The following is a 27780-nucleotide window of genomic DNA, read 5'->3' as shown; positions in this document are numbered from 1 at the left end:
TCAAATTCATAAGCCAATCAAAATTGCGGTTTGTTTGAACAGCGCCATTTTCAAGTTGTGGAAACAATGTCGGAGTGTGAAACCAAGCCCGACGTACCCTTAGATGATGGCACGTTGTTATAAAACTTAAGTTAAAAAGCCTCATATGAAATTCAATGTATCAATATTTTGATGATGTTATTGACAGATACAAATCAGGGTTGCACTCTTTTCTGACAGGTCAATGCCAACGTCAACGATCCACAAGTTGTGGCACAACCCACTTTTCTCTTCTACTTTAAAATTGATTCCAATCTCGAACACTATGAGGAATTTAGTAATACTGGCCACTATACTCTATAAAAAAAATAGATAAAGAATGAATGCCAGATTGACCACTCTTTACAAGAGAAAAACATGTCGCCGTACAGCCTTCAAAAGTGAGCAACGCCAAATTTACTAAAGAAAACCTCCCTTGCAGATCATAAAATGTAAAACGAGAAAAACTAATGACCTATAATTAATGATGATGTCTTATGAAAGTACACAACTTTCCTCAAATCTTCAAGACTTTGAAAAGGAAGAATAAAAATCATTAGAGAAACAAATTCCACCACTATAACTTGTGTATTACAATATTTCTCCACTCTCAACAGTTAAATTTTAATTATTTAAAAAGCTTGGCAAGCCCCGTGCTTTAAATTTTATAATTTAACTGTCTCGCTGGGAGAAATATCACTTGCAGTCAGTGCAGTGGTGAAATCTATATTTCTTTGACAATTTAGTATGCATCCCGTTATTTCAGTACGTTCCATAATTATGCTCAATCATGAAAAACCAGTGACAGGATAGTCAACGTAATGACGGTGGTCACTTCGTGGTAGAAAATAAATTTAGAAAAAATCACTATCAATCGGAACTCGTGCATCCATATGACATGTCAAGTTAATTAACAGATACTTAACAATTTTGTGTCACACTTTAAACAAAGATTTGAAGTCCACTTGTTGGAGTTCCTGTCAATATATAATAATTCCATGGTAGAACATAAGAACCAACTTTAAAAACAGAAATACCTTCAACCAAAACAGAGGGTGGATGGGGCTGGGTAGTTTTTTTTTTTTTTTTGGCAGAAATATATGTAAATAGACCGGAATGCATTTTAAAACTGTATATTTATATAATATGGATGGCTTTGCGCACAATTATGAACAAATTGCTCAATGGTACATGTAATATTTAAATGTTAATAAAAAATTAAGATTTAGTATAATGTCTAAGTGACACAACTCTCAACCAGAGACAGAGATCAAGTTGGTACCTATACAGTCCTACAGTCAGACAGATAGAATAGATAAGTTATATGTCCGACTAGTTTACTCTTTAATAAGGGTACTACCGTACGCATAGTATACATGTATCTTACCTAATAATGATTTCCTATGAAGTAACCAAAGATTTTGTTTGAACCTAGGCTACACACTAATTATGTCAATTGGCTGTAACAGCTCATAATCACTTTACTTGAGATTATTGTATATTAAATTATTTCAGACACAAAAGACAGTTGTAAGGTTGTTCTTGTTGGCAAAGATACTCAGAACAATGAAAAATTGAAGACAACACTTCAGGTATGAATTAAGTCGTTATATATAAGTTGAACATGTTAAAATATTATATGGCTTTATATTGTACAATATTAACCCTTTCACCGATTGCTGCCCAGACAGAAGCTACTCTGAGACGATGGCTTCCCTGGCTACTATTGCTCAAGTGGGAGATCTTCATAATAAATGTCAATAAAAACTTGTTTGTAGTTATTTGTGTATTTATTTCATTCACTAACACCATGTTCACAGTTTTATTCATGTTTTGATAATTTTTTCCTCATAAAATATTCAAATTTTCAAATTTTCGGCATTATTTAGGTGAAATTCTCAAAATTCTGCTCTTTGACCCCAAATCGTAATTTTTTAACCCAAAACGGCAAACTTTTGAAAAATTTTATGAGGCTGTACAAATTCCTCACACTGAACGATGTCCATTCCAAGTGTTTTGTTCATAAAACGACATTTTATGTCAAAAAAGTATACCAGTTTGGCTTCAATTCTTCCATATTCTTTCAAAAAAAATGTTCCCTCATTTCAAATTCTCGTAAATTCCGTAAATTTCGTCTGATTTTGACACGGTTTTCAACAAACGGAGTCCCATGTTTACACGTTCATCGGGGTATTCATCAAAGAAAGATAACTCATGTTTGCACTGTTTTGAGCGGGAAACATAAAAGATGTATTCCGATCCCGGTAAAACGGGACTCATCGTCAGTTGTCTGAAGCGTGAATCCCGGTAAACCGGGACTCATCGGCGAAAGGGTTAAAGCAGATATTTTGTGCAACCTGACAATTTAAGTCTTTGATATATTTTTTGCATTTTATTATATTTTATTTAATGCTGACAGAATACTTTCAGATTTGCCAATTTAAGTTTACTTTTTAAATTTTGATTGTTGATCACAACCAGTTTGTGAGTTTACTTATTCATTCTTAATGATTCATTCATATCTTTATTTCCTCTATTAAGAGATTCAATGAACAAGTTACAATCATATATGTAAACAGATCAAATTACAAAAGTTTTCAAAACATGATAACACAATATAATATTACAATATGTACAATACAAAATAAAGTTCTGTGATTATATATATATATATATATCTATAACTGAAGAAACTGTTGACAAAAATTGCTCTCACTAACGACGGTTCATTGTGCACCAGTATAGAAAAGTAACATAAAAATGAACCTTCAATGAATTGGAATAACATAGCAACGCTGCAACAGAGTACAGTCCTCAAATACTTTCATATGAGCCTGTTATAAAACATTTATTGGAACATATAGTCATAGGAATATTAATAACTACCTTTGTTATTGGAAAATTGTAAGTTATTTACATTTAATTTGTGTAATAATAATTTTTTTATTTTATTTTTCATATTCCAGGAATTGAAAATTACCTTTGTAAACTCTGAAGATGGACTGGATTGTGTTCAGGATGCCTCAGAATGGGATACAGCATTTGTCCTGGAAAACTTTGAAGGCCATGTATTCCATAAATTGCATAAAGCAGAGACCTGGATAGTAGGCCCACCTATCATATTTCAGTGTGCTATTGATAAAAAAGTAATATTTTTCACTTATTAGCATTTAGTTTGTACCTAAAAATTCCACTTCTGAAAGTTTGAAATCTTTTCTTGTGTCAAACAGCTATGTTCATGATGTTAACAATTTTCATTCAACAGTGACATTTTACATGTACACAAATGTATATAACTTTTGCTGAAATTGCATTGAACTGTTCAGAAATATGCACAGATTTCTCTATGAGTGCATTCCCCTGAATAATGTTTTAATATGTAAATTTTTTATTACAAATAATTGTTTAGATTCCACATCTATTGAAAAATCCACAAGAAATTCAATGCACTTTAAGTTTGAGTTAAAGGTCAATTTAGGATACACCCTAACATAAGTGGAAAAAACCTGTTGTCGTGAATATAGGCCAAGAGACTTCAGAACGTTATGTTACGTAATTGTTTCTCGTACTTTTACTATTGTAATGTAACGTAACGCTATTATTAGGTATCTATTTATCTTACGATCACAAAGCATCTCAACTAGCAAGACGTAATTTTCATCCAGAAGTATTACAAAGTTAATAACCCTCAAGATACCTGTGTTACACGAAAGAAAATACCAATTTTGGAATGATTGAAGGGCTACTTTTGTCTCAGCTTATAGTGAATAGATTTCCTTAACCACATTTTCATTGTTAACATTTTAATTGATGATAAGGTTAAGTTTTCCAGCAAAATTAAAGAGACAGTACCCAAACCAAATATAAAACAAATGATTGTAAACCAGCTTATCTTCTCATATATATTCTTTTTTCTCTTTTGAACCTCCTCTACTTATGTCACTGCAGTTGATTTATATGATTTCTTCTATCACCATAAGAATTTGATTAAGGAAAGATCCAACTTTCACATATTCTTCACAACTTATAGTCACATAATTTTCTAGTAGCCAAAATAACTCACTTGCAAAATATTATAATTGGTAAACAGTACTTCAAAAGGTTGACATACAATACAGTCTTCAATTTTGACTGTAACTGCCATTAACAATGTGTAACATAACATTATTTTTTTCCAGCCAATACCACAGCACACAAGACCATTATTTTGTACAGCTATGCAGGGTGTTATTGTTTGCTTTACTGGTTTTAGTAAACGAGAAGAAGTGGTTAGTGTAATCTAATTGAAATAAGAACTTTCACTTAGCACCATTAGATTTGCTTGTTGCTTGTAATCAAACTTAGGTCGTGTTCACCCAATCCACGTCATCAACTGTTTTAATTGTATCATATTAAACCACTATTGAATGTGTCAAACTCTAGAGAGATCACATATGTTTCAATTATTAATTGATCTCGTTCATAGAAGAAAACAAAGTCAAGTTTGTTATCTGATTTTAATGTATCATTGAAGCAGTTTAAAATGAATTGATTAAAACATAGTTTTTTGACCACTTTTATTGATAATGTTGTAATATGCTTTATTTTTATAGAGTCCTTTGGCTGACCTTATACATCACATGGGTGGAAGTGTAAGAAAAGATATATCACCAAAAGTAACACATCTGGTAGCGAATTGTATAGATGGTTTCAAATATAGGGTATGTAAATAGTTTTGTAAAAAAGCTGGAGTTTTTTTATGAGATTTGTATCTCATATATTATAGGACAGGTTGATAATATTTTGATATTAATTCTTAAAAGCATGTAAACTGATTTCATTAATTTTACCAACAATTCACATTTTATCCAAATTTTATGGACTCATACATAGTGCTAAGAACAAAAACTGGAAGACAGATTGAATTTTGGATGTGAGTTGCTTACTGTTCTAGAGTTATGCCCCATTATATCTGAAAATTATAATATTTTTGTTTCCACTCTTAGGTTTGCCTCATGCAAATTTAATGAGACTCTTAAATGCTAAGAACCATAAAATGCAGACAAAGTGAGGATTTGTGTAGTGAGTCACTCACCATTCTAAAGAAATTATGCCCATTTTGAACTTTGAAAATTGCAAAGCCTGAAGGAGGGGTTAGAGTTCATGTTCACGCACACATTTTTCTTTTATTTTTTATTTGTTTGTAAAAATTATTATTTAATTCTTTCAGTTTGCTGTTGGTTATGGTACTCCAATAATGGATGCTAAGTGGATTTATAGAGTGTGGGAAGAAAGAAATACATTGGGTGTAAAAGCTACAGATGAGAAAATGGTATCTTATACGAAAAATAGCAATAGTCATTATCATCTATTGTCCTGTTTGCTCTTGCATCTCACTATATCTGGTGTTATAGTAGAAAAATTATTAAAAAAACCCAAATTCAACAAAATATCATATATATACAAAAATCTAGATTCAGTTAGGGCTTGCTCGATTTGAACATTCTTGGTACTAAGGGACTGCACTTTAAAACCATTTAAAGAGGCAAATTTAGAGTTTTTTTCATTACCAGTGTACTTGACACCCACCCATAGAAGAGATTTGAAAGTGTCTTCCCTGTATCGAAATAATGTTATTTATAAATCAGAATAAAAAATGTGGACTATTTTGGGCTAATTTACTGAAAAGAAATATGAAAACTGAAATTTGCTACAGGAACTTTTGAATGGAATTAAGTTATCTGTGATCCTTGTGACAGAAATAAACAAAAACCGGAAATCAAAAGTATGGTAGCAAGATAACAATCAAATATTTAGTCTATTACTTAAGTCATCATGATTAGAGTTCAGTTTTTTTATAATTTTTTAAAAGTAAACCTGTGTTCAACAGTATTTTTGATATTCTTCAGGGATACTCCATTTAAATGTATGTGGGAGGGTAGGAAGGGAAAATTAATTATTTAATATTGGTCATGGGTCTTTTTCATTATGCCTCTATTACCATAATGCTAAATTATATAAAACTTGGTTCTTGGTTGTAGGGATATTTTGAAATTCCCTTCCTACCCTCCCACATACATTTTAATTGAATAGCCCTCAATGACGATGATATATTTTAAGAGCTAGAAAATAGCAGTTCAACTATTTACAATAAAAAAAGGATACCAATGAGCCATTAATAAAAGCTCTAGTGAATTGAATGAAAGAGAGAAAAGAGGAAATGACAAACAACAGTAGACAAAAACATGAACATGAAATGAGAGATATAGGAATTACTATATAGATATAGGAAGATGTGGTATGAGGACCAATGAGACAACTCTCCATCCAAGTAACAATTTATAAAAGTAAACCAGTATGTTTTGAGTTAAAAAGTAATCTAAGTGGTTTTTTTTTTTTTTTACAGATGCAGCATAGAATGCCACCTTTTTATAAGTGTTGTTTGTGTTTTTATGGCTTTTCTGATGAAGAAAAAAAGCATATGGAAGAATTAACTATTGAAAATGGTAACAATTTCTTATATCATATATAAAATATTCAGTTTTATAGAAAGTTCTGTTGGGAGACATTTTTGATCAACTATGATACAGGGACTAAACTTAACGGTCGCCCAGTGCGACCAGATTTTCGGCTGGGCGAATATATTTTTCATCCTTATCGCCCAGCTGGCGACAAATAATATTTTGCATTGAATCCCATGTCTATCCTAACCCTATATTCCCCCATGACAGAGAGGCCGATAGAAATGAAAAACGTATCAAAACTGTTCCCAAACAGAAACCTGATTCTCTTATTAAGGTGGGAAGATAGAACAGAGGAGTTTCAGTAACCAGTTAGGTCATTTTAATAACCAAAACCCAGTACGTATATATCTTTATATATAGTATGATAACCAATCTTCGATGAAAAATAGTTGAATAATATTTTTGATCAACACCTATAAGAGGATGGCTTGGATTTAAAATAACATTTAAAGATTTATGGAAACGGCCCTGTTGGGAAGTTCTAATTGAAGGGAGACAATTTTGGTGGGAAATCTAAAATAAATACTGTCAAATCTTATGATATATTTTTGATGGCAATAATTCAAATATGAAGTTATCACACATAATCTTTCCCAGACTCAAACAATTCACATAGGTTTACATAAAAAGGCTTTATTAATATATGAAAAGTAAATTTAAGTTTTATTGTATTAATATAGAAATTAGTTGGACCCTTAAAATTTCAACTGGGCCCCTGAAAAGAAAATATTTTAGGGGCCCAGCTAGCCCCTGGAGAAAAAGAGTTAAGTTTAGTCCCTGTGATATGATAATATGATACAATTAACATTGCATTTGATTTGTAAACAAGAAGAATGTACCTACTTTGATTAAAAAGAGGAAAAAATGACAGGTGTGAACAGAAGCTTACCTCAAAGCTTGCAATAAACAAATCGCCAAAAAGACAGGTCAGAAATAGCACATTACAAGCACCATTGAGTTTGAATAGAATTTTAAACAAATAACCAAATTGATGTTCTTCTTACAAGACTTAATGGAAGCTGTAGTATTGTCAAAAGATTTTTTTACAATACATATGTCAAAATGGATAATATACAACCTAACGATTTCAAAGTTATATCATGCATTTTAACTTTTAGGTGGGACATTTGCAGCAGTTGGTGATGATGAATGTTCACATTTGGTTTATGATGATCAACAGGTCAAAGATATTCCTGTCAACTTGTTAGATAACACCAATTTTTATATTGTCCGAGGGGAGGTAAGAATCAATAATGACGTATTTAAACCTATCACTAGTGTCAGCTGATGCTCCAGTACAGTTCCATACAAGTCAATATCATGATATCAGTTTCTGTTACCTTTAAGATTGTTTGAATTTATTGAGTTTGTCGGTAAGGACTTAATGTAGATCTTCAGATTGTAGTTCCTCAGATAGAATTGTTATAAACTTTTTTTTTGTTATAAAGTTTTTTTCTAAAATATAATAATAAGTATGGGTCACCATGCTATTTTTCAAGCTATGTGTCATTCAAAATTGTCCAAATTTGCTAAGAATGTTTATGAAAAAAACACAATTTTGTGTTTAAAAAGAAATCTACGAGATAGAATTTTGAAATAAAATATTAGAAAATAGGTTTTATAATATGTTTTTAAAAATAAAGAAAGCATGATGTCATCAAACCTGATTTCTTGCTTCAAGTAAAATAAAATTTCAATAGGGCTGTTCTATGTCCCCCAGGGAAGGCATTTTTTTCAATTTAATGTTGGTGATCATAGTTTAGATACCAAAATGCAAAGGGAGTGTTTTTCTAATTTATATTTATTTCTTTGGGTGGTGGGGGTTTAAAAAAAGTGCTATCCCTGGGGGGAAGGGGGGGAGACAGTATTTTCTGGAACAGCCCCGATCAGTCTTGTATAAAATCATGTACTAAAGATTTATCTCCCCTTAAATGGCTAAGTGGGGAATTTCATTCCAAAAAAAAAACACAAATATTTGATATTTGTTTAAACATTGTGGATAATGCAATTAATAACTAAGTATTGATAAGTCTAACCTATAGAATGCAAATCTGTCTGCAAATTTGGAGATCGATTATGTACTGTGATTATACAATCCAAGATGGCAATATACATGTACCATGAATCTACCTTAACAATTATAACTTTTTTAATCAGTTACCAGGATTTAATAAGTTCTTACATGCTTCAACATCTTTTATTTTATTAGCACATTAAATATTTATATTTCAGTGGTTTTGGGGAAGTATTCAGATGGAAGCATGTGCTGATGAGACATTGTATGAATATCATCAGAAAATAGATTTCAATGGTGTGAATGGCAATATATTCTTGCCTGGCAGAAATATGTCTGGATCCAAATCTCGAAAGAGAAAGAGATTGAAAGAGAATATTGCCCAATTGGCAGCTGATGGAGAGTATGACTCACCATTTAAGAGAAGATCAACTGATAGAGTTTCCATGAGTCCGAATTCATTCTTAGATGCTTCAAATACACCAGACAAATCGGATGTATTTTCAGGTGGGTCATTTCAAACTTTATTCATTCACTGAACAATTCAGTTATCAAATATATATTTAAGACCCTTATCTGAATTTTATTTAGATTTGATGTTGTTACATGAAAATCAACAATCAATGGAAAGGAAGTGGGGGTGGGGGGGATTTTCCTATGACCCTATTAATCATACATATTTGTACATGCTTTGTGTTAATTTTAAGTGACAATGAATCTACTAGCTTCATATTTTGTGGAAAAAGGCTAAAGACTGTTGTCAAATGTCAATTCAGAAGACTATATTTTAGTTGGTATTTTTTTTTATATAGAATCCATAGAAAGTTACAAGGAAAAAATTCCCAAGATGTCCCCAAGACTTCACGTTGTTACAGAATTGTTACAGACAGAGAAAAATTATGTAGGAATTCTACACACTGTTATAAACGTAAGTCTTACCCTAATGTATTTTTTTGTTAATAAAATTAAGATGACGGGGATGACAAAAAATGATGGGATAACAATGAAGGTCATATATGTACTTGAATAAATTTAACAACCTTTTCATAAGTTGAGTTCTAACAGAAGTTGACCCATCCAATATACATATACAAAAATATATATGTATGTGTACAAAATTTTAAGACCACCAACATTTATGTGAATTCAGACTTTAAAACAGGAGATACTGCATTAACAAACATGTGTATCATCAGTTGTACAATATGCTCTGACAATGATTGTGTACCTGTTTCAGAAAAACATAAAATAAAAGTTTTAAGACAATTAAAGAGCTAAAATTTCAAATATGTTAGAATATCACCATGCTACCTTGGATTCTGATACCATTTTGTAACCTGGAAGTTTCAACTGGATTATAAATTACTAAGTAATTTAGATTTATAGTATGAGGTTTCCTGGAACTATTAAGTAGCAGTATTAAAATCAATTAAATCTTCAATTTCATACAAAAAATGCCTAAAAATTAATTTTATTTTATACCATTCTAAGAACTGCTTATTGATTGTATTCTATTTATAATTTGTAGACATTTAAAACAGAAATTGAAAAATCCAATCAATATAATGGTGCAATATTAGGAGCACAAGAGGTCAAGTTGATTTTTGGCAATATTCCTCCTATATATGAAGTCCATTGTAAGATTCGAGACAGGTTATCACAAATAGTTGACAATTGGAATGAAGAAGTTTCTGTTGGTGATATTTTTATTGAGCATGTAAGTATGTTATGGTTAAGATATATATATTTTGTGTCATCTTTTACATTTTTAGCTGACTTGATTCTGGCGTCATCATCTGTAAAAAAAAATATTTAAATCTTCTTTCCTATAACTACAGAACTAAATTGAAATCAAAGTAGGCCACAATTATCATTGAGGTATCATCTTTGTTTAAAAAAGATGTGTCTGTGGTTATGGCTTGCCAACCAACATGACTGACATGAATCACAGAAGAACATTAGGCAAAATGCAAGTTTTGTGCATTATCTAGAAGACTGTAATAGATAGAGAGAAACTTAAGTTAGCAAAAATTATTATCAGGATAAAATCTATAAAGGTCAAGGTGTAATGTTTAATGAAGATTTAACTTCTTTCTTAAAGTTTCCATTTTTGTCTCTTTTAAAGTTGAGATAATTGAAAATTAAAAAAACAATAATTTCTAATGCCTGAAATCACAATGAGTGAATTTCTGACATCAAAGAAATTAACCTTCTACACATTTTTCTGAAAAATGTATAAATTTTGTCTATGTGAACAAATATGAATATTACACCACGACAGCTGTGCCCATGATTCATTTTACAATGTAATTACATGTATTCACTATTATTACAGGCAGAAGCTTTGATGAAAGCTTATCCTCCATTTGTGAACTTTTTTGAACAAACCAAAGAAACAATAGCAAAATCAGATAAAACCAATCCTAGATTCCATGCTTTTCTTAAAGTAAGTATTGCATTTTATGATAGTAGAAATTATTTTACATGTCACTTTTTTTTGTAGATGGGTTGGTAACATGGTACATTTATCCTAAGAATAACTACATTAAATATTCATTTTGAGTGAACCTTTACAATAAGTTTAGTGTAGACATGACCATGTACAAAAAAATCCATTTGTTAAGTAAGATATAAAAACAATATATGGTATGATTGAAAATGAGACTATTCCAAAGTGAATATACATGTAAGTATAGGTCACTGTTTATCAAAACATTGTGCAAAACCCATTATTATTCTGACAGCAATAAAAGACCCTGAAATGACAAAGCATGAAAAAATTAATGAATACACAGTAAGTTTGGCATTTTTCATCACATTTTGTATGACAGGGCATCCATACCTTGCAAACACATCATCTAGTTGTATAAAGCTGATATAAAATTTATAATTGTTTCAGGTGTGTTTATCTAAGCCTGAATGTGGTAGACAGAGTTTGACAGAATTATTAATAAGACCAGTACAAAGGTTACCAAGTGTATCTTTGTTATTAAATGGTAAGTTCTATACTGTGTTTAGATCAAATAAAATTTACATTTAGGTTTCCAGAGGTTATTTCTCACTTCCCTAAGACCTGAGAGTAATTTGATTTAAGAATTAATTCATGGCAGCATTAGATTTGTTTTATGTTAAACATGAGTTTTAACCCTCACCATAGAATTGTTTTCATTTTACCATAGGTTGGTTGTTTATATTTGACTATTTTATCCAGAGTGACATATTTAGCAGTACAGACCTTGTTTTATGCCCCATCTATGGGCATTATGTTTTTCAGTCTGCGTCCATCTGTCCCATAGTCTGTCAGTAGTTTTTGATGAAGTTCAATCAACTTGCAACTTAGAACACATGTTCCTTATGCTATGATCTTTCTAATCTTAATGCCAGATTAGAGTTTTGACCCGAATATCACTGTCTTCTGTACATAGGAAATGATAGTGCAAGTGGGGTATCCGTGTACTGTGGACACATTCTTGTTTTTTATCATGTCAATTAAACAGAAATGACTTTTAATATACAAGAAGTCATTTATATTTGATTTGCAGTTGAAAAAGCCTCATCTGCATTTCCTTGCAATGTATATGTCTATATCAGTCAATGCAATTTACCTTTCCACTTTGGCTTTAATAGTTGAAATGTGATGCATGTTTTTGCTTAACCTTGACATAATTCGTGATACTACAAAGCAATCGGATGATTCCATGCCTTTTTAGAATGTTAAACTTGTAAGATTTTTATGCCCCACCTACGATAGTAGAGGGGCATTATGTTTTCTGGTCTGTGGGTCCGTCTGTTCGTCCGTCAGTCCTTCTATCCCGCTTGAGGTTAAAGTTTTTGGTCAAGGTAGTTTTTGATAAAGCTGAAGTCCAACTTGAAACTCAGTACACATGTTCCTTATGATATGATCTTTCTAATTTTAAGGCCAAATTAGACTTTTTGACCCCACTTTCCCGGTCCACTGAACATAGAAAATGAAAGTGCGAGTTTCGGGTTAAAGTTTTTGGTCAAGGTAGTTTTTGATGAAGTTGAAGTCCAATCAACTTGAAACTTAGTACACATGTTCTCTATGGTATGATCTTTCAAATTTTAATGCCAAATTAGATTTTTATGCCCCACCTACGATAGTAGAGGGGCATTATGTTTTCTGGTCTGTGCCTCTGTTCGTCCGTCCGTCCGTCTGTGCCTCCGTTCGTCCGTCCGGTTAAAGTTTTTGGTCGAGGTAGTTTTTGATGAAGCTGAAGTCCAATCAACTTGAAACTTAATACACATGTTCCCCATGATATGATCTTTCTAATTTTAATGCCAAATTATAGTTTTGACCCCAATTTCATGGTCCACTGAACATAGAAAATGATAGTGCAAAGTTCAGGTTAAAGTTTTTGGTCAAGGTAGTTTTTGATGAAGTTAAAGTTACATCAACTTGAAACTTAGTACACATGTTCCCTATGATATGATCTTTCTAATTTTAATTCCAAATTAAAGTTTTGACCCCAATTTCACGGTCCACTGAACATAGAAAATGATAGTGGGAGTGGGGCATCCGTGTACTATGGACACATTCTTGTCTACCCTATTTCACGGTCCATTGAACATGGAAAATGTGCCAGTGGGGCATCTGTGTACTTTGGACACATTCTTGTTTGTGAAATGAGTTGCTGACTGTTCTATTACAGATATTTTAAAGCATACAACAAAGGATAATCCAGATTATACAAAAGTAGAAAAGGCACTTCAAGTGGCAAAAGAAGTAATGACGTAAGTAGTCTTAATACACATTTATACAAAAGTAGAAAGGGCACTTCAAGTGGCAAAAGAAGTAATGACGTAAGTAGTCTTAATACACATTTATACAAAAGTAGAAAAGGCACTTCAAGTGGCAAAAGAAGTAATGACATAAGTAGTCTTAATACACATTTATACAAAAGTAGAAAGGGCACATAAAGTGGCAAAAGAAGTAATGACGTAAGTAGTCTTAATACACATTTATACAATAGTAGAAAAGGCACTTCAAGTGGCAAAAGAAGTAATGACGTAAGTAGTCTTAATACACATTTATACAAAAGTAGAAAGGGCACTTCAAGTGTCAAAAGAAGTAATGACGTAAGTAGTCTTAATACACATTTATACAAAAGAAGGAAAGGCACTTCAAGTGGCAAAAGAAGTAATGACGTAAGTAGTCTTAATACACATTTATACAATAGTAGAAAAGACACTTCAAGTGGCAAAAGAAGTAATGACGTAAGTAGTCTTAATACACATTTATACAAAAGAAGGAAAGGCACTACAAGTGGCAAAAGAAGTAATGACGTAAGTAGTCTTAATACTCATTTATACAAAAGAAGGAAAGGCACTTCAAGTGGCAAAAGAAGTAATGACGTAAGTAGTCTTAATACACATTTATACAAAAGAAGGAAAGGCACTACAAGTGGCAAAAGAAGTAATGACGTAAGTAGTCTTAATACACATTTATACAAAAGAAGGAAAGGCACTTCAAGTGGCAAAAGAAGTAATGACGTAAGTAGTCTTAATACACATTTATACAATAGTAGAAAAGGCACTTCAAGTGGCAAAAGAAGTAATGACGTAAGTAGTCTTAATACTCATTTATACAAAAGAAGGAAAGGCACTTCAAGTGGCAAAAGAAGTAATGACGTAAGTAGTCTTAATACACATTTATACAAAAGAAGGAAAGGCACTACAAGTGGCAAAAGAAGTAATGACGTAAGTAGTCTTAATACACATTTATACAAAAGTAGAAAGGGCACTTCAAGTGGCAAAAGAAGTAATGACGTAAGTAGTCTTAATACACATTTATACAAAAGAAGGAAAGGCACATCAAGTGGCAAAAGAAGTAATGACGTAAGTAGTCTTAATACACATTTATACAAAAGAAGGAAAGGCACTACAAATGGCAAAAGAAGTAATGACGTAAGTAGTCTTAATACACATTTATACAAAAGTAGAAAAGACACTTCAAGTGGCAAAAGAAGTAATGATGTAAGTAGTCTTAATACACATTTATACAATAGTAGAAAGGGCACTTCAAGTGGCAAAAGAAGTAATGACGTAAGTAGTCTTAATACACATTTATACAAAAGTAGAAAGGGCACTTCAAGTGGCAAAAGAAGTAATGACGTAAGTAGTCTTAATACACATTTATACAAAAGAAGGAAAGGCACTACAAGTGGCAAAAGAAGTAATGACGTAAGTAGTCTTAATACACATTTATACAAAAGTAGAAAGGGCACATAAAGTGGCAAAAGAAGTAATGACGTAAGTAGTCTTAATACACATTTATACAAAAGTAGAAAGGGCACATCAAGTGGCAAAAGAAGTAATGACGTAAGTAGTCTTAATACACATTTATACAAAAGTAGAAAGGGCACTTCAAGTGGCAAAAGAAGTAATGACGTAAGTAGTCTTAAAACACATTTATACAAAAGTAGAAAGGGCACTTCAAGTGGCAAAAGAAGTAATGACGTAAGTAGTCTTAATACACATTTATACAAAATAAGGAAAGGCACTTCAAGTGGCAAAAGAAGTAATGAAGTAAGTAGTCTTAATACACATTTATACAATAGTAGGAAAGGCACTACAAGTGGCAAAAGAAGTAATGACGTAAGTAGTCTTAATACACATTTATACAAAAGTAGAAAGGGCACTTCAAGTGGCAAAAGAAGTAATGACGTAAGTAGTCTTAATACACATTTATACAAAAGTAGAAAGGGCACTTCAAGTGGCAAAAGAAGTAATGACGTAAGTAGTCTTAATACACATTTATACAAAATAAGGAAAGGAACTTCAAGTGGCAAAAGAAGTAATGAAGTAAGTAGTCTTAATACACATTTATACAAAATAAGGAAAGGCACTACAAGTGGCAAAAGAAGTAATGACGTAAGTAGTCTTAATACACATTTATACAAAATAAGGAAGTGTATTTGGTATGAAATATAAAAGTAGAGGTATTACAAGAGAGAAAATATAGTATGGTGCTATCCTTATAGATGTTCAATCATTATGACTGTGAAATGAGATATAAAAATGTGAAAAAAATTTCATTTGTTAAATTTTCATCCTTGAATTCACCATTTTAAGTATGCAGATCATAAACTGCCAATAAAAATTCACAATTAATGGGTATCTTCAACAGCCTATTATAATTTCATTTATAGAATGGTATTATCAAAACTCATGAATAATGAATACAAGATTTATTCATAGGAATCCCAACCACCAATAATTGGATGTGATTTTTTATACGCCCGGGACGGGACGTATTATGGTATACCGTTGTCCGTCTGTCCGTCCGTCCGTCTGTGCGTCCGTCGTCCACACTTCGGACAATAACTCAAAAACACCTACACCAATTTGCATGAAACTTAAGTGAATTGTTTATATCTATTGACGTAAGCTCCCTTTCGTTTTTTTTTAATTTCAGATTTTAAGTTTTGGATTTATGGGGCTTTATTCATAAAAAAGGGGGGATTTTCAACACTTCGGACAATAACTCAAAAAGGCTTTCACCAATGTCCATGAAACTTTGGTGAATTGTTTATATCTATTGATGTAAGCTCCCTTTCGTTTTTTTTTAATTTCAGATTTTAAGTTTTGGATTTATGGGGCTTTATTCATAAAAAAGGGGGGATTTTCAACACTTCGGACAATAACTCAAAAAGGCTTTCACCAATGTCCATGAAACTTTGGTGAATTGTTTATATCTATTGATGTAAGCTCCCTTTCGTTTTTTTTTAATTTCAGATTTTAAGTTTTGGATTTATGGGGCTTTATTCATAAAAAAAGGGTGATTTTTAACACTTCGGACAATATCTCAAAAAGGCTTATACCAATGTCCATGAAACTTTGGTGAATTGTTTATATCTATTGATGTAAGCTCCTTTTCAATTTTTATAAATTTCAGATTTTAAGTTTTGGATTTATGGGGCTTTATTCATAAAAAAAAGGGTGATTTTTAACACTTCGGACAATAATTCAAAAAGGCTTTCACCAATGTCCATGAAACTTTGGTGAATTGTTTATATCTATTGATGTAAGCTCCCTTTCAATTTTTATAAATTTCAGATTTTAAGTTTTGGATTTATGGGGCTTTATTCATAAAAAAAGGGTGATTTTTAACACTTCGGACAATAACTCAAAAAGGCTTTCACCAATGTCCATGAAACTTTGGTGAATTGTTTATATCTATTGATGTAAGCTCCCTTTCAATTTTTATAAATTTCAGATTTTACATTTCCGTGTTATGAATTTTTATGCTTAAAAAAGGGGTTTTTTTTCCAATTTTGGGACAATAACTAACACTTTCACAAAATTTTATGTATGGATGAAAAATTAAAGACAACAAACTTAGTTAAATTTGAGGTAGCCTTAATAGTGCCAATTTTTTTGTGCATTTTTATTTATTATTTGGGAGGGGGGGGTATTTGACAGGGCTCACACTATTTCTAGTTGATCATATAAATTTATTTAAAGCATAAAAGACAAGTTAAAAGAGCAACGGGCGTATCATGCGCTAAAGCGCAGCCCTTTATTTGTTTTACAGTCAAACAGTAGTAATTAGATATAAGAAGATGTAGCATGAATGCCAATGGAACAACTCTACATCCAAGTTACTATTTGTAAAAGTAAACCATTATTGTTCAAAGTACGGTCTTCACAGAGTCTTGGCTCACACCAAACAGCAAGCTATTAAGGGCCCAAAAAATTACTTGTGTAAAGCCATTCAAATGAGAGAACGGTCTAATCTATATAAAAAATCAAAGAAAATGCATGTTTTAATTATGGTAAAATTGATCTTGACATATTGTTATCGAATGTATCTGTGATTAAATGGTAACAGATTTTATTCTAATCTGTCATTTTTTTCTAGTCATATAAATGAGGACAAGAGGAAAACAGAGAACCAGGTTGTGATGTTTGATATCATGAATGATATAGATAATTGTCCTGTAAGTATAATTGGTTATAATAATAGAAAACATTTGATTTATAAAGCAATAATGCCATCACCTTCTCTGTCTCTCCAACCATATGTCTTTTTTTTTAAACAAGTATTTATGTCACACTTTTCTTTGGTGCTGTTTTACTCAATTATGTCATATCTTGTAAGCAGCTTCACAGTGATGAATTGTAATGCATGAACCCTTTTCAAATGTAGCTGACACATATTTCCTGTTTTCTCATATTTTGAATTTCAGGTGCAATATTGTTTTATATCAATGCTATTTTATGTCTCCCCCCCCCCCCCCCCCCCCCCCCCCCAAATGTCTGGTGATATATTGATATTGTCTAATCAGAACTGTCACTCCATCACTAAATTGTCAATTAAAAATGAAATGAATGGTAGCAAACCTTTTGTTTTATAGAACAATAAACAATAACATGCTGTAAACAACCAAAAAAAATTTCCTATGCTGAATATGGACTGCTTTTATATTATTTGAAAGCTACAAATGACACTCACCTTCTTTGAAAGACTCACATGTAAGATAATTTTGATTGACTGTTTCTGTTATATAGGCTACACTACTGTCATCACACAGAAAATTTGTATCCAAGATAGACGTGATAGAATTATCAGACGAGTTATGTGGAAAAGGGATTCCTATGTCTTTATTCCTGTTTACAGACAGTGTAGAGGTTTGTCTATTACTTGTGTTTCTAAGAAGTTCACTGTATGGTTCACATAATTTTGCGTTTTAAGAAATTGTTGGTTTGACTAAAAATGATTTTTTAAGTACTTTATATTGTTAGCTTCAGCATGTTAATGAAAATCAATCTACAGAAGTAAAGGTTTAATTGCCTTTTATTACTCACCCATTACCATCTGATATAATTACCTATGTGGGTAAATAGTGTAACATTTATATAGAATCTAAACAGTATGTGATATATTGTTGTGATATACGATTTCAAAAACTAACTTTTCAATGAGATTATAAACTATTTCAAAAACTAACTTCTCAATGATATTATAAACTATTTCAAAAACTAACTTTTCAATGATATTATAAACTATTTCAAAAACTAACTTTTCAATGATATTATAAACTATTTCAAAAACTAACTTTTCAATGAGATTATAAACTTTCAAAAACTAACTTTTCAATGAGATTATAAACTTTCAAAAACTAACTTTTCAATGAGATTATAAACTTTCAAAAACTTACCTTTCAATGAGATTATTTAAGAGAGGTCCCATACATTGTAATGCAACTCAGGCTTTCTTTATGTCATTTGAACTCTGTCTTATTGGCAATTATACCACATCTTATTTATATTTCTCTGGCCACTGGACATTGACATTACAGTTTTGTGTGTGAAAAAAGTTTTGGATTAGTTTGAAATGAAGTTATAACATATTTTCACATTGATAAACTTTTTAGATGTGCAAACGGCGGTCGAAATATTCCACTAGCATGAAAAGTCCAGCCACTCACAAAACACCTCAGAAGCCCTTCAAACATTTAGTGATGATACCATTACCGACAATAAAACGGGTGTTAGATTGTAATGAAACTGAAGGTAAGTCTTCAAACATTTAGTGTTGATAACGTTACCCACAATAAAATGGGTGTTAGATTGTAATGAAACCGAAGTTAAGTCTTCAAACATTTAGTGAATATTCCATTACCCTCATAGTGTTTCCTACAGAAGGTCTGGGGAGGTTGTATAGCTCTTTTTTATAAAATATTTGGGCGCCATGATCAATTCTGTGATTCATCTTTTAATTAGACCATTTAGAGTTATTTCCCTGTCATGGAAATCATTTTAATGCCAGGCTGACATTTTATTGAATTTCATAATTTTGTTATGCCCCATCCACGATAGTGGGGCATTGACTTTTCTGGTCTGTGGGTCTGTTGGTTCGTTCGTATATCTGTCTGTTGGTCCCGCTTCAGGTTAAAGTTTTTGGTCAAGGTATTTTTTGATGAAACTGAAGTCACATCAACTTGAAACTTACACATGTTCCCTAAGATATAATCTTTCTAATTTTAATTCCATATTAAAGTTTTGACCCCAATTTCACGGTCCACTGAACATAGAAAATGATAGTGCGAAGTTCAGGTTAAAGTTTTGGTTAAAGTTTTTGGTCAAGGTAGTTTTTGATGAAGTTGAAGTCACATTAACTTGAAACTTAGTACACATGTTCCCTATGATATGATCTTTCCAATTTTATTTCCAAATTAAAGTTTTAACCCCAATTTCACGGTCCACTGAACATGGAAAATGATAATGCGAGTGGGGTATCCATGTACTATGGACACATTCTTGTTTGAACATTTTTTAACCTACTTAGTACAAATCAGGTCATTATTAAATCGAATATGGACAACAGTGATTTGTACTTCTACTTATTTTGAAAATTATACCATTTTAACCTGGCATTAAGCAAGATGTTATATTAGGTTTTAATTTTTGACAATCTTCATTCTACTGTTATCTAAATCAAATTAAAATTAGAATAACTGATATAGTTTTGACACAGGATTTTAATATTTTTTTCATTGTTTGCACTGAATATTTAATTTCTAGCTGATTATCAAATATTTAACATTACTAAGCTTGTCTTCCCTTGTTCTGGATAAATTCATCCACTTTGATAAAATCTCTTATTTTAGTATCCATACTTTAAAACGATGTTGTTTTTAAGTATGGATATATTGCTGTATAGATGAAATAGATTTATTGCAGAGTGTTACCCTGTTGAAAAGAAAAAAAAAAATAATTTGTGAAGATTATCTATCATGTAAATAATTCATTTATTATAATTATTACATTTGACATTTGCTTATTTCCTTTTCATGCAAAGAAATAAACACATACTGACCAACTTTTGAAACATGAAACAAATATTTTCTTGTGTAATCCTTCAGATTATAGTTATCATTGTTTTTACAGATTGTCGGAATGCTTTTGGACTGATCTGTAAAAGTACTTTAGATACGAAGGGAACAAGCAGTAAATTATATAGTTTTATGGTCGACAGTGAAGAAACAACAAAGAAAGAATTTGTTACCAGTGTTGGGAAGAGTATTGTCAATTTGAACTGTGTAGCAGACTATGTATGTTTAATTAAAATCTTTATAATTGTCCACTAATAAACAATGACAATGAACATATGACATTAGGAGATCTTAGACACTTTAGAACTCCTGTTTTGTATCATATTTTCATCTAACATCCTTTTATGCTAGAGAGAATTTAGAGATAGTTTAAATTTCATGGTCATATTTAAAGAGAAATGTGAAGGTTTTGTGATTTAACTGACATTTAAATTATGTTAAATCTTTCCTGTGTAGCAACTTTGATTGAATTGTTCTTTAAATATATATGGTTAGACAAATCACTTCCATTTTAATACAGATTCAATTGATACAGTGTTGAAACATTATTTTTTATTTGCCTGTTCACATTTATTTAACCATAAGCTGCATATTTCTACTGAGAAATGGTATGAAGGATTTGTCATAAGGATAAGTGATAATATTAGGGCTAAATGAAAAAGTGACAAATAATGTAATGAAATGCAGACACACACAAGGTTGATATTCCCCTACACCACCATTTCAGACAAGATTTTTTTTCTAGGTGTATTTAGACAACAACACAGTTTCTGATTAGTTTTGCTATTATTCTATGCCAGGTTTTATTGACACAACTGCTTTTTAATGAATAGTATCAAAAAAAAATATTTAGTAACAACAAAGGAATCCCATGTTAAAACATTCCCCGTTCTATTTTTCCTTTTCAGTTTTAAATTATTCCTCAGATTTGAAGGTTTGTTTAGAAGAGATGAGACATTGAACAGACAGATTAATGCTTATTTGGAAGTTTGTGTATAATTTGTAATAAGAATCTGATTTGCATTTGTTTTCAGGATAGTCTTGTTATTTCTGTAGAGGGTAAAGACTTGCAGATAAGTACCAGTGAAGTAGAAAGAAAAACACATACACTGAGCAGAGCAGCTAGGTATTGTTATGAAACTGTATTGTCACATGTACCAATATACTTGAAAAATGTTTTGTCTTGCCTGCTATGAAAGTAGACCTACTATAAGTCTGTCAGATGTTGACTCCAACTATGTAGGCCTGTTATACAATAAGCTATTTATAACTTATGTCTCTGTGACATCTGAAGGAAGCAACTGATTAAGTCATTTACACAATTAAACAATTTCTCTAAAAAAAAATGAGTGTATTATAAATGAATTTCATCATGCTTTATTGTGGATTTCTCTGCCAATTAAATCTGGCTGTTATGATGTATCCAAGAGTACTGAAAGTGATGTTAGCCAATTAAATCTGGCTGTTATGATGTATCAAAGAGTACTGAACGTGATGTTAGCCAATTAAATCGGGCTGTTATGATGTATCAAAGAGTACTGAACGTGATGTTAGCCAATTAATCTGGCTGTTATGATGTATCCAAGAGTACTGAACGTGATGTTAGCCAATTAAATCTGGCTGTTATGATGTATCCAAGAGTACTGAACGTGATGTTAGCCAATTAAATCTGGCTGTTATGATGTATCCAAGAGTACTGAACGTGATGTTAGCCAATTAAATCTGGCTGTTATGATGTATCCAAGAGAGTACTGAACGTGATGTTAGCCAATTAAATCTGGCTGTTATGATGTATCCAAGAGAGTACTGAACGTGATGTTAGCCAATTAAATCTGGCTGTTATGATGTATCCAAGAGTACTGAACGTGATGTTAGCCAATTAAATCTGGCTGTTATGATGTATCCAAGAGAGTACTGAACGTGATGTTAGCCAATTAAATCTGGCTGTTATGATGTATCCAAGAGTACTGAACGTGATGTTAGCCAATTAATCTGGCTGTTATGATGTATCCAAGAGTACTGAACGTGATGTTAGCCAATTAAATCGGGCTGTTATGATGTATCCAAGAGTACTGAACGTGATGTTAGCCAATTAAATCGGGCTGTTATGATGTATCAAAGAGTACTGAACGTGATGTTAGCCAATTAAATCTGGCTGTTATGATGTATCCAAGAGTACTGAACGTGATGTTAGCCAATTAAATCTGGCTGTTATGATGTATCCAAGAGTACTGAACGTGATGTTAGCCAATTAAATCTGGCTGTTATGATGTATCCAAGAGTACTGAACGTGATGTTAGCCAATTAAATCTGGCTGTTATGATGTATCCAAGAGTACTGAACGTGATGTTAGCCAATTAATCTGGCTGTTATGATGTATCCAAGAGTACTGAACGTGATGTTAGCCAATTAAATCTGGCTGTTATGATGTATCCAAGAGAGTACTGAACGTGATGTTAGCCAATTAAATCTGGCTGTTATGATGTATCCAAGAGTACTGAACGTGATGTTAGCCAATTAAATCTGGCTGTTATGATGTATCCAAGAGTACTGAACGTGATGTTAGCCAATTAAATCTGGCTGTTATGATGTATCCAAGAGTACTGAACGTGATGTTAGCCAATTAAATCTGGCTGTTATGATGTATCCAAGAGTACTGAACGTGATGTTAGCCAATTAAATCTGGCTGTTATGATGTATCCAAGAGTACTGAACGTGATGTTAGCCAATTAATCTGGCTGTTATGATGTATCCAAGAGTACTGAACGTGATGTTAGCCAATTAAATCTGGCTGTTATGATGTATCCAAGAGAGTACTGAACGTGATTTTAGCCAATTAAATCTGGCTGTTATGATGTATCCAAGAGTACTGAACGTGATGTTAGCCAATTAAATCTGGCTGTTATGATGTATCCAAGAGTACTGAACGTGATGTTAGCCAATTAAATCTGGCTGTTATGATGTATCCAAGAGTACTGAACGTGATGTTAGCCAATTAAATCTGGCTGTTATGATGTATCCAAGAGTACTGAACGTGATGTTAGCCAATTAAATCTGGCTGTTATGATGTATCCAAGAGTACTGAACGTGATGTTAGCCAATTAAATCTGGCTGTTATGATGTATCAAAGAGTACTGAATGTGATGTTAAACACCAACTATCAATTAAATCTGGCTGTTATGATGTATCCAAGAGTACTGAATGTGATGTTAAACACTACCAATTATCTTACTTAAAAGAATTATATTATAATTTATAGTATACAATATATATTCAGATTTTGATTTCTATTTTAGGTTAGGGAAGAGGGTGAGCAGAGCATTCTCATTCAACAAGACGCCCAAGCTGAAGAGAGCTGTATCTAGTATTTCTCATGTATTTAGTCCAGGAGGTGTGCCCCCTTCACCTGGTGGAGACCTAAGGGGGAAGAGATTAGCCAGTTGTATAGATCTTACAGTAAGTGTATAGTTCATGAAGAAGGTCAAAAGATTTTTTTTTATTAAATTCATATACATCCTTTTTAAGAATCTCTCTCAGATGAATGTTAAACGATATAATTCCCTGTGTTATATTTGATACATCAGCTTTTATGAGGTTCCATAAATTAGTGGGCCCTAATGTTAAGCATTACATCAAACAATAATAATTTTGGTACACAATTAATGGAAAGCATTTATATCCTAAGGTCCTTCACTTTTATATAATCTCAGTTTTGTGTTCGAAAAATTATATAAGGTTCAAAAAAGTGATGAGGGTATGAGTTTGCTTTAATTTTCACTGTCATCTCGGTTCAAGTTCTAAACAAAATGACCAAAACCTCCTGTAAATAAAAATTCTATTTTTGAGTACAATATTCCTAACTTTTCAATTATAAATACATATTTGATGTTCTTTGTTTATTTTTCAGGAAGTGTCACCAACATTATCAACATTATCAAGTTATCCCAGCACAATGACTCTTTATGAAGATCCAGACTCTGTTAGCCTAGATTGTTACTCTTTGAAGGATTCTAATGACTAACATATATATCAAAAATTCCATACCATGTGATATTTTTATACTAATATTTATGCTTCTTGTACCTTCTGGATATAGGGCAGGTAGTCATTATATCTTTTATCTACTCTATCAGACATATATTCTTAATTTACTTGAAATGCAACAGACATATTTAAATTGAAAGAGTCCAAAAATAAGGCTAAAAATTATTTGTGATTGCTTTCAATTGGACTAACATAATATGCTTTTGTCATGTATGTCACAAATATGTCAACACCAAATCTATCGTTTACTTGGCGAACTGGGCAGAATGACTTTATATTAAGTATAGTTAAGCAAATCCATTTATTAATGGGGTTTCTAATATATGTTGAAGTTTGTCAATGTAAAATATATAGTTTACATTGAAATTGAACACACATTGTTGTATATCTCCCATTATATTTCTTGATCAGAGAAGTTTCCATAGCAGGATGTTCTTTCAACCTATGGCAAAACTTGTCAATGTAAAATCTTCTACAGTTTGAATTGATTCCTTTGGAATGGAGATAAACCTGATACATTTGCTTTTTCACACTTAAAGAATTTTAGATATACTACTTTTTATAGCAGCTGTTTTTCAAATTTAGAGCTAAGTGTTTTGTGTTAAGAAACATGCACATTTTGAAGCATAATACATTACCAAACAACCTACAGCTGTGCTAAAGAAGTAATGTTATGTTGCTTATTATTCCTCCATAAAGTTAACAAAGTAAAAAGAAAATGAGTCATAATACATGTATGACTGAAATGAACAAAACAATATATATATTAAGTGCTGGATTCACTGAAACATTCCAACAATTTATGAAACTAAGCATTATTGAAGATTATAACACATATTCTATCTATTTCCATCTCTTGTCTTTTGTATCTAAAGCTTTAGATTCTACTCTTTTCTTTTATTATGTTTAATTTCAATGGTGCTATGTCAAGAAATGTTTTACTTGAGTGTATTATTAGTTGGATACTAATTTTTGTGGATTTTAGAGGCCACATGAGAACCTTCAATTTAGATGATGAATTAAGTTCAAATTTTCTATAGTCTTGTATGTAGAGTTTTGTAAAACGGTTAAACCATGCATTAAGATATCTCAAAAATACAAGTTGTCCTTAATCCACAAACCATGCATTAAGATATCTCAAAAATACAAGTTGTCCTTAATCCACAAACCATGCATTAATATATCTCAAAAATACAAGTTGTCCTTAACCCACAAACCATGCATTAAGATATCTCAAAAATACAAGTTGTCCTTAATCCACAAACCATGCATTAATATATCTCAAAAATACAAGTTGTCCTTAATCCACAAACCATGCATTAAGAAATCTCAAAAATACAAGTTGTCCTTAATCCACAAACCATGCATTAAGATATCTCAAAAATACAAGTTGTCCTTAATCCACAAACCATGCATTAAGATATCTCAAAAATACAAGTTGTCCTTAATCCACAAACCATGCATTAAGATATCCTAAAAATACAAGTTGTCCTTAATCCACAAACCATGCATTAAGATATCTCAAAAATACAAGTTGTTCTTAATCCACAAAAATTGGTACATACGATAATAAGTGAATCCACACTAACTCTTTATGACAAACTTACTAACAAACAACTTACAAACAAATGTGCCATACATTGACAGACAATGGTTTTTTTTTAGAAATGTAAAATTAATCTTATATTATTCAAAGCCACCTTATGGATGATAATAATAAAAACGTAAATACAAACTTACCCTTCAGTTATCTTAAACTATTATTTGTAAACATCTGTAGTTCCCCTTTATCCAGTCAGTAACCATGAATATAAGCATAATTGACTGTAAAATAATCTTCAAGAACACATAAATGTCAATTGTGTCTACTGACCACCAATTCACAATTTTAAGAATGACAATCTATTTGTTTTTAAATTATAAAAAAAAATGTGTTCTGTTATTTAAAACCTTTCAGTATTAAATTTTTCACATGTTAAAAGTTGGAGCATTACTTTTTTTGATTAAACAGCCAGTTTCAGAATTCAACTATTTCGCTAGATTAATACCATCAAAATTTTCCAAATCCTTGTAAGAGTTTTTGTCCCCTTGTGTTAGTTTGAGTGTTTTAAGTAAGCATTTCCAAATAAAGACACGAATTATGTTTCTCCACATACATGTATGGGAAACAATTGCTTTTTCACATGTGAAGTTTTGCTCAGATAGACAAAACAGTCATATAGAACAACTCATTATTACTGAATGATTACTGTCCCTTTTTACTTGCATATGAGAAAAAGAGCAAGAAATACAAATTTGTGTCAAAAATAATTTTTAACCCCTACAATTCATTGTTTTCTATCTGAGATATATTATACAGCAAAGACAAGTTACTTCTTATGTTATAACCAGACCTTAGTTACTGTGATATGAATTTGAAGATATAAGTTGTTCTTTGAAATGTTTTATTCATATGTGAATCTGTTCCTCAATTGATATTATTTATACATATCCATTTTGTTTTTATTTAATGTGTAAGATATTGTAAATAAGCATTTTAGTTAAAACACTCTGTAATTGATAATAAGGTTGTTAAATGTAATTTTTATTCAAAGTAAACCATTTCACCGTCTTAATTTTCATTTTTTAATATGGTAGGTATTTGAAAAAAGTAAATGTTTGCTTTGTAATTTCAATTAAATGTAATTTAAAATAAATCAGTTTTAATAATGAAAATACGCAATTCACTTTTTACATGATCAATAAAGTCAAATTTCAAATGAATTTCCATTTAAATATCATTATTATAAGATATGATTTGTACAAGGAAAGGAATACACTGTCCTGTTTTTAATTCAATGGTTATATTATTCATGTAAAACAAGTAATTTGAAAGAAAAAAATGGATTGCAAAAGCTGATAATTCATTTTATATGGTAAACTTTTGCTTGCATGAAAATACAAAACAAAAAAAATCAGTGTGTAAATTTTATATCATTTTATAATCGTGTATGTATTAAATATTCGGTTGTGAACCAGAGAAATTAGTGCTTAGAAAGTAAACAAATTTAAAAATAGACATCAAGTGTTGTTTTCAATGTTATTATGTAGCTAGCATATGATCATTTGACACCTGTCAATAGTGGATGTAATAGAGTTTACAGTCTGCACAATCATCAAATCACATTTCAACATTAGAAAACATAACTCATTTTCATTTTACCAAAGAAATATAAAAAGTTATAACCTCAGTCAATAAGTATTTTCAAATATTACTTTCTCTCATAAAAATAAGGAGATTTAGTATGATTGCCAATGAGACAACTATCCACCAAAATTCAACTAAATTGGATGAACAGCTTTC

At 31.3% G+C, this 27780-nt stretch overlaps 1 protein-coding gene across 1 annotated transcript; it reads left to right on the top strand.

Moving 5' to 3' along the window:
* Positions 1-2: 2 nt before the first annotated feature.
* On the top strand, positions 3-27495 carry LOC143067719 (protein ECT2-like). The gene is made up of 21 exons (XM_076241188.1): positions 3-109; positions 1534-1610; positions 2985-3164; positions 4197-4286; positions 4611-4718; positions 5228-5329; positions 6404-6503; positions 7640-7761; positions 8754-9042; positions 9348-9463; positions 10064-10252; positions 10871-10981; positions 11435-11531; positions 13206-13287; positions 17417-17495; positions 18067-18186; positions 18933-19071; positions 20449-20612; positions 21428-21519; positions 23690-23849; positions 24301-27495. The coding sequence occupies exons 1-21, from the start codon at positions 67-69 to the stop codon at positions 24412-24414; spliced, it is 2574 nt and encodes an 857-aa protein (XP_076097303.1). The 5' UTR covers positions 3-66; the 3' UTR covers positions 24415-27495.
* Positions 27496-27780: the final 285 nt, after the last annotated feature.

Source organism: Mytilus galloprovincialis, chromosome 3 (genome assembly GCF_965363235.1).
Source record: "Mytilus galloprovincialis chromosome 3, xbMytGall1.hap1.1, whole genome shotgun sequence".
NCBI classification, from domain to species: Eukaryota; Metazoa; Mollusca; class Bivalvia; order Mytilida; family Mytilidae; genus Mytilus; species Mytilus galloprovincialis.
The sequence above is the reverse complement of the archived record's forward strand: the minus strand, read 5'-3'. Positions and strand labels throughout refer to the sequence as shown.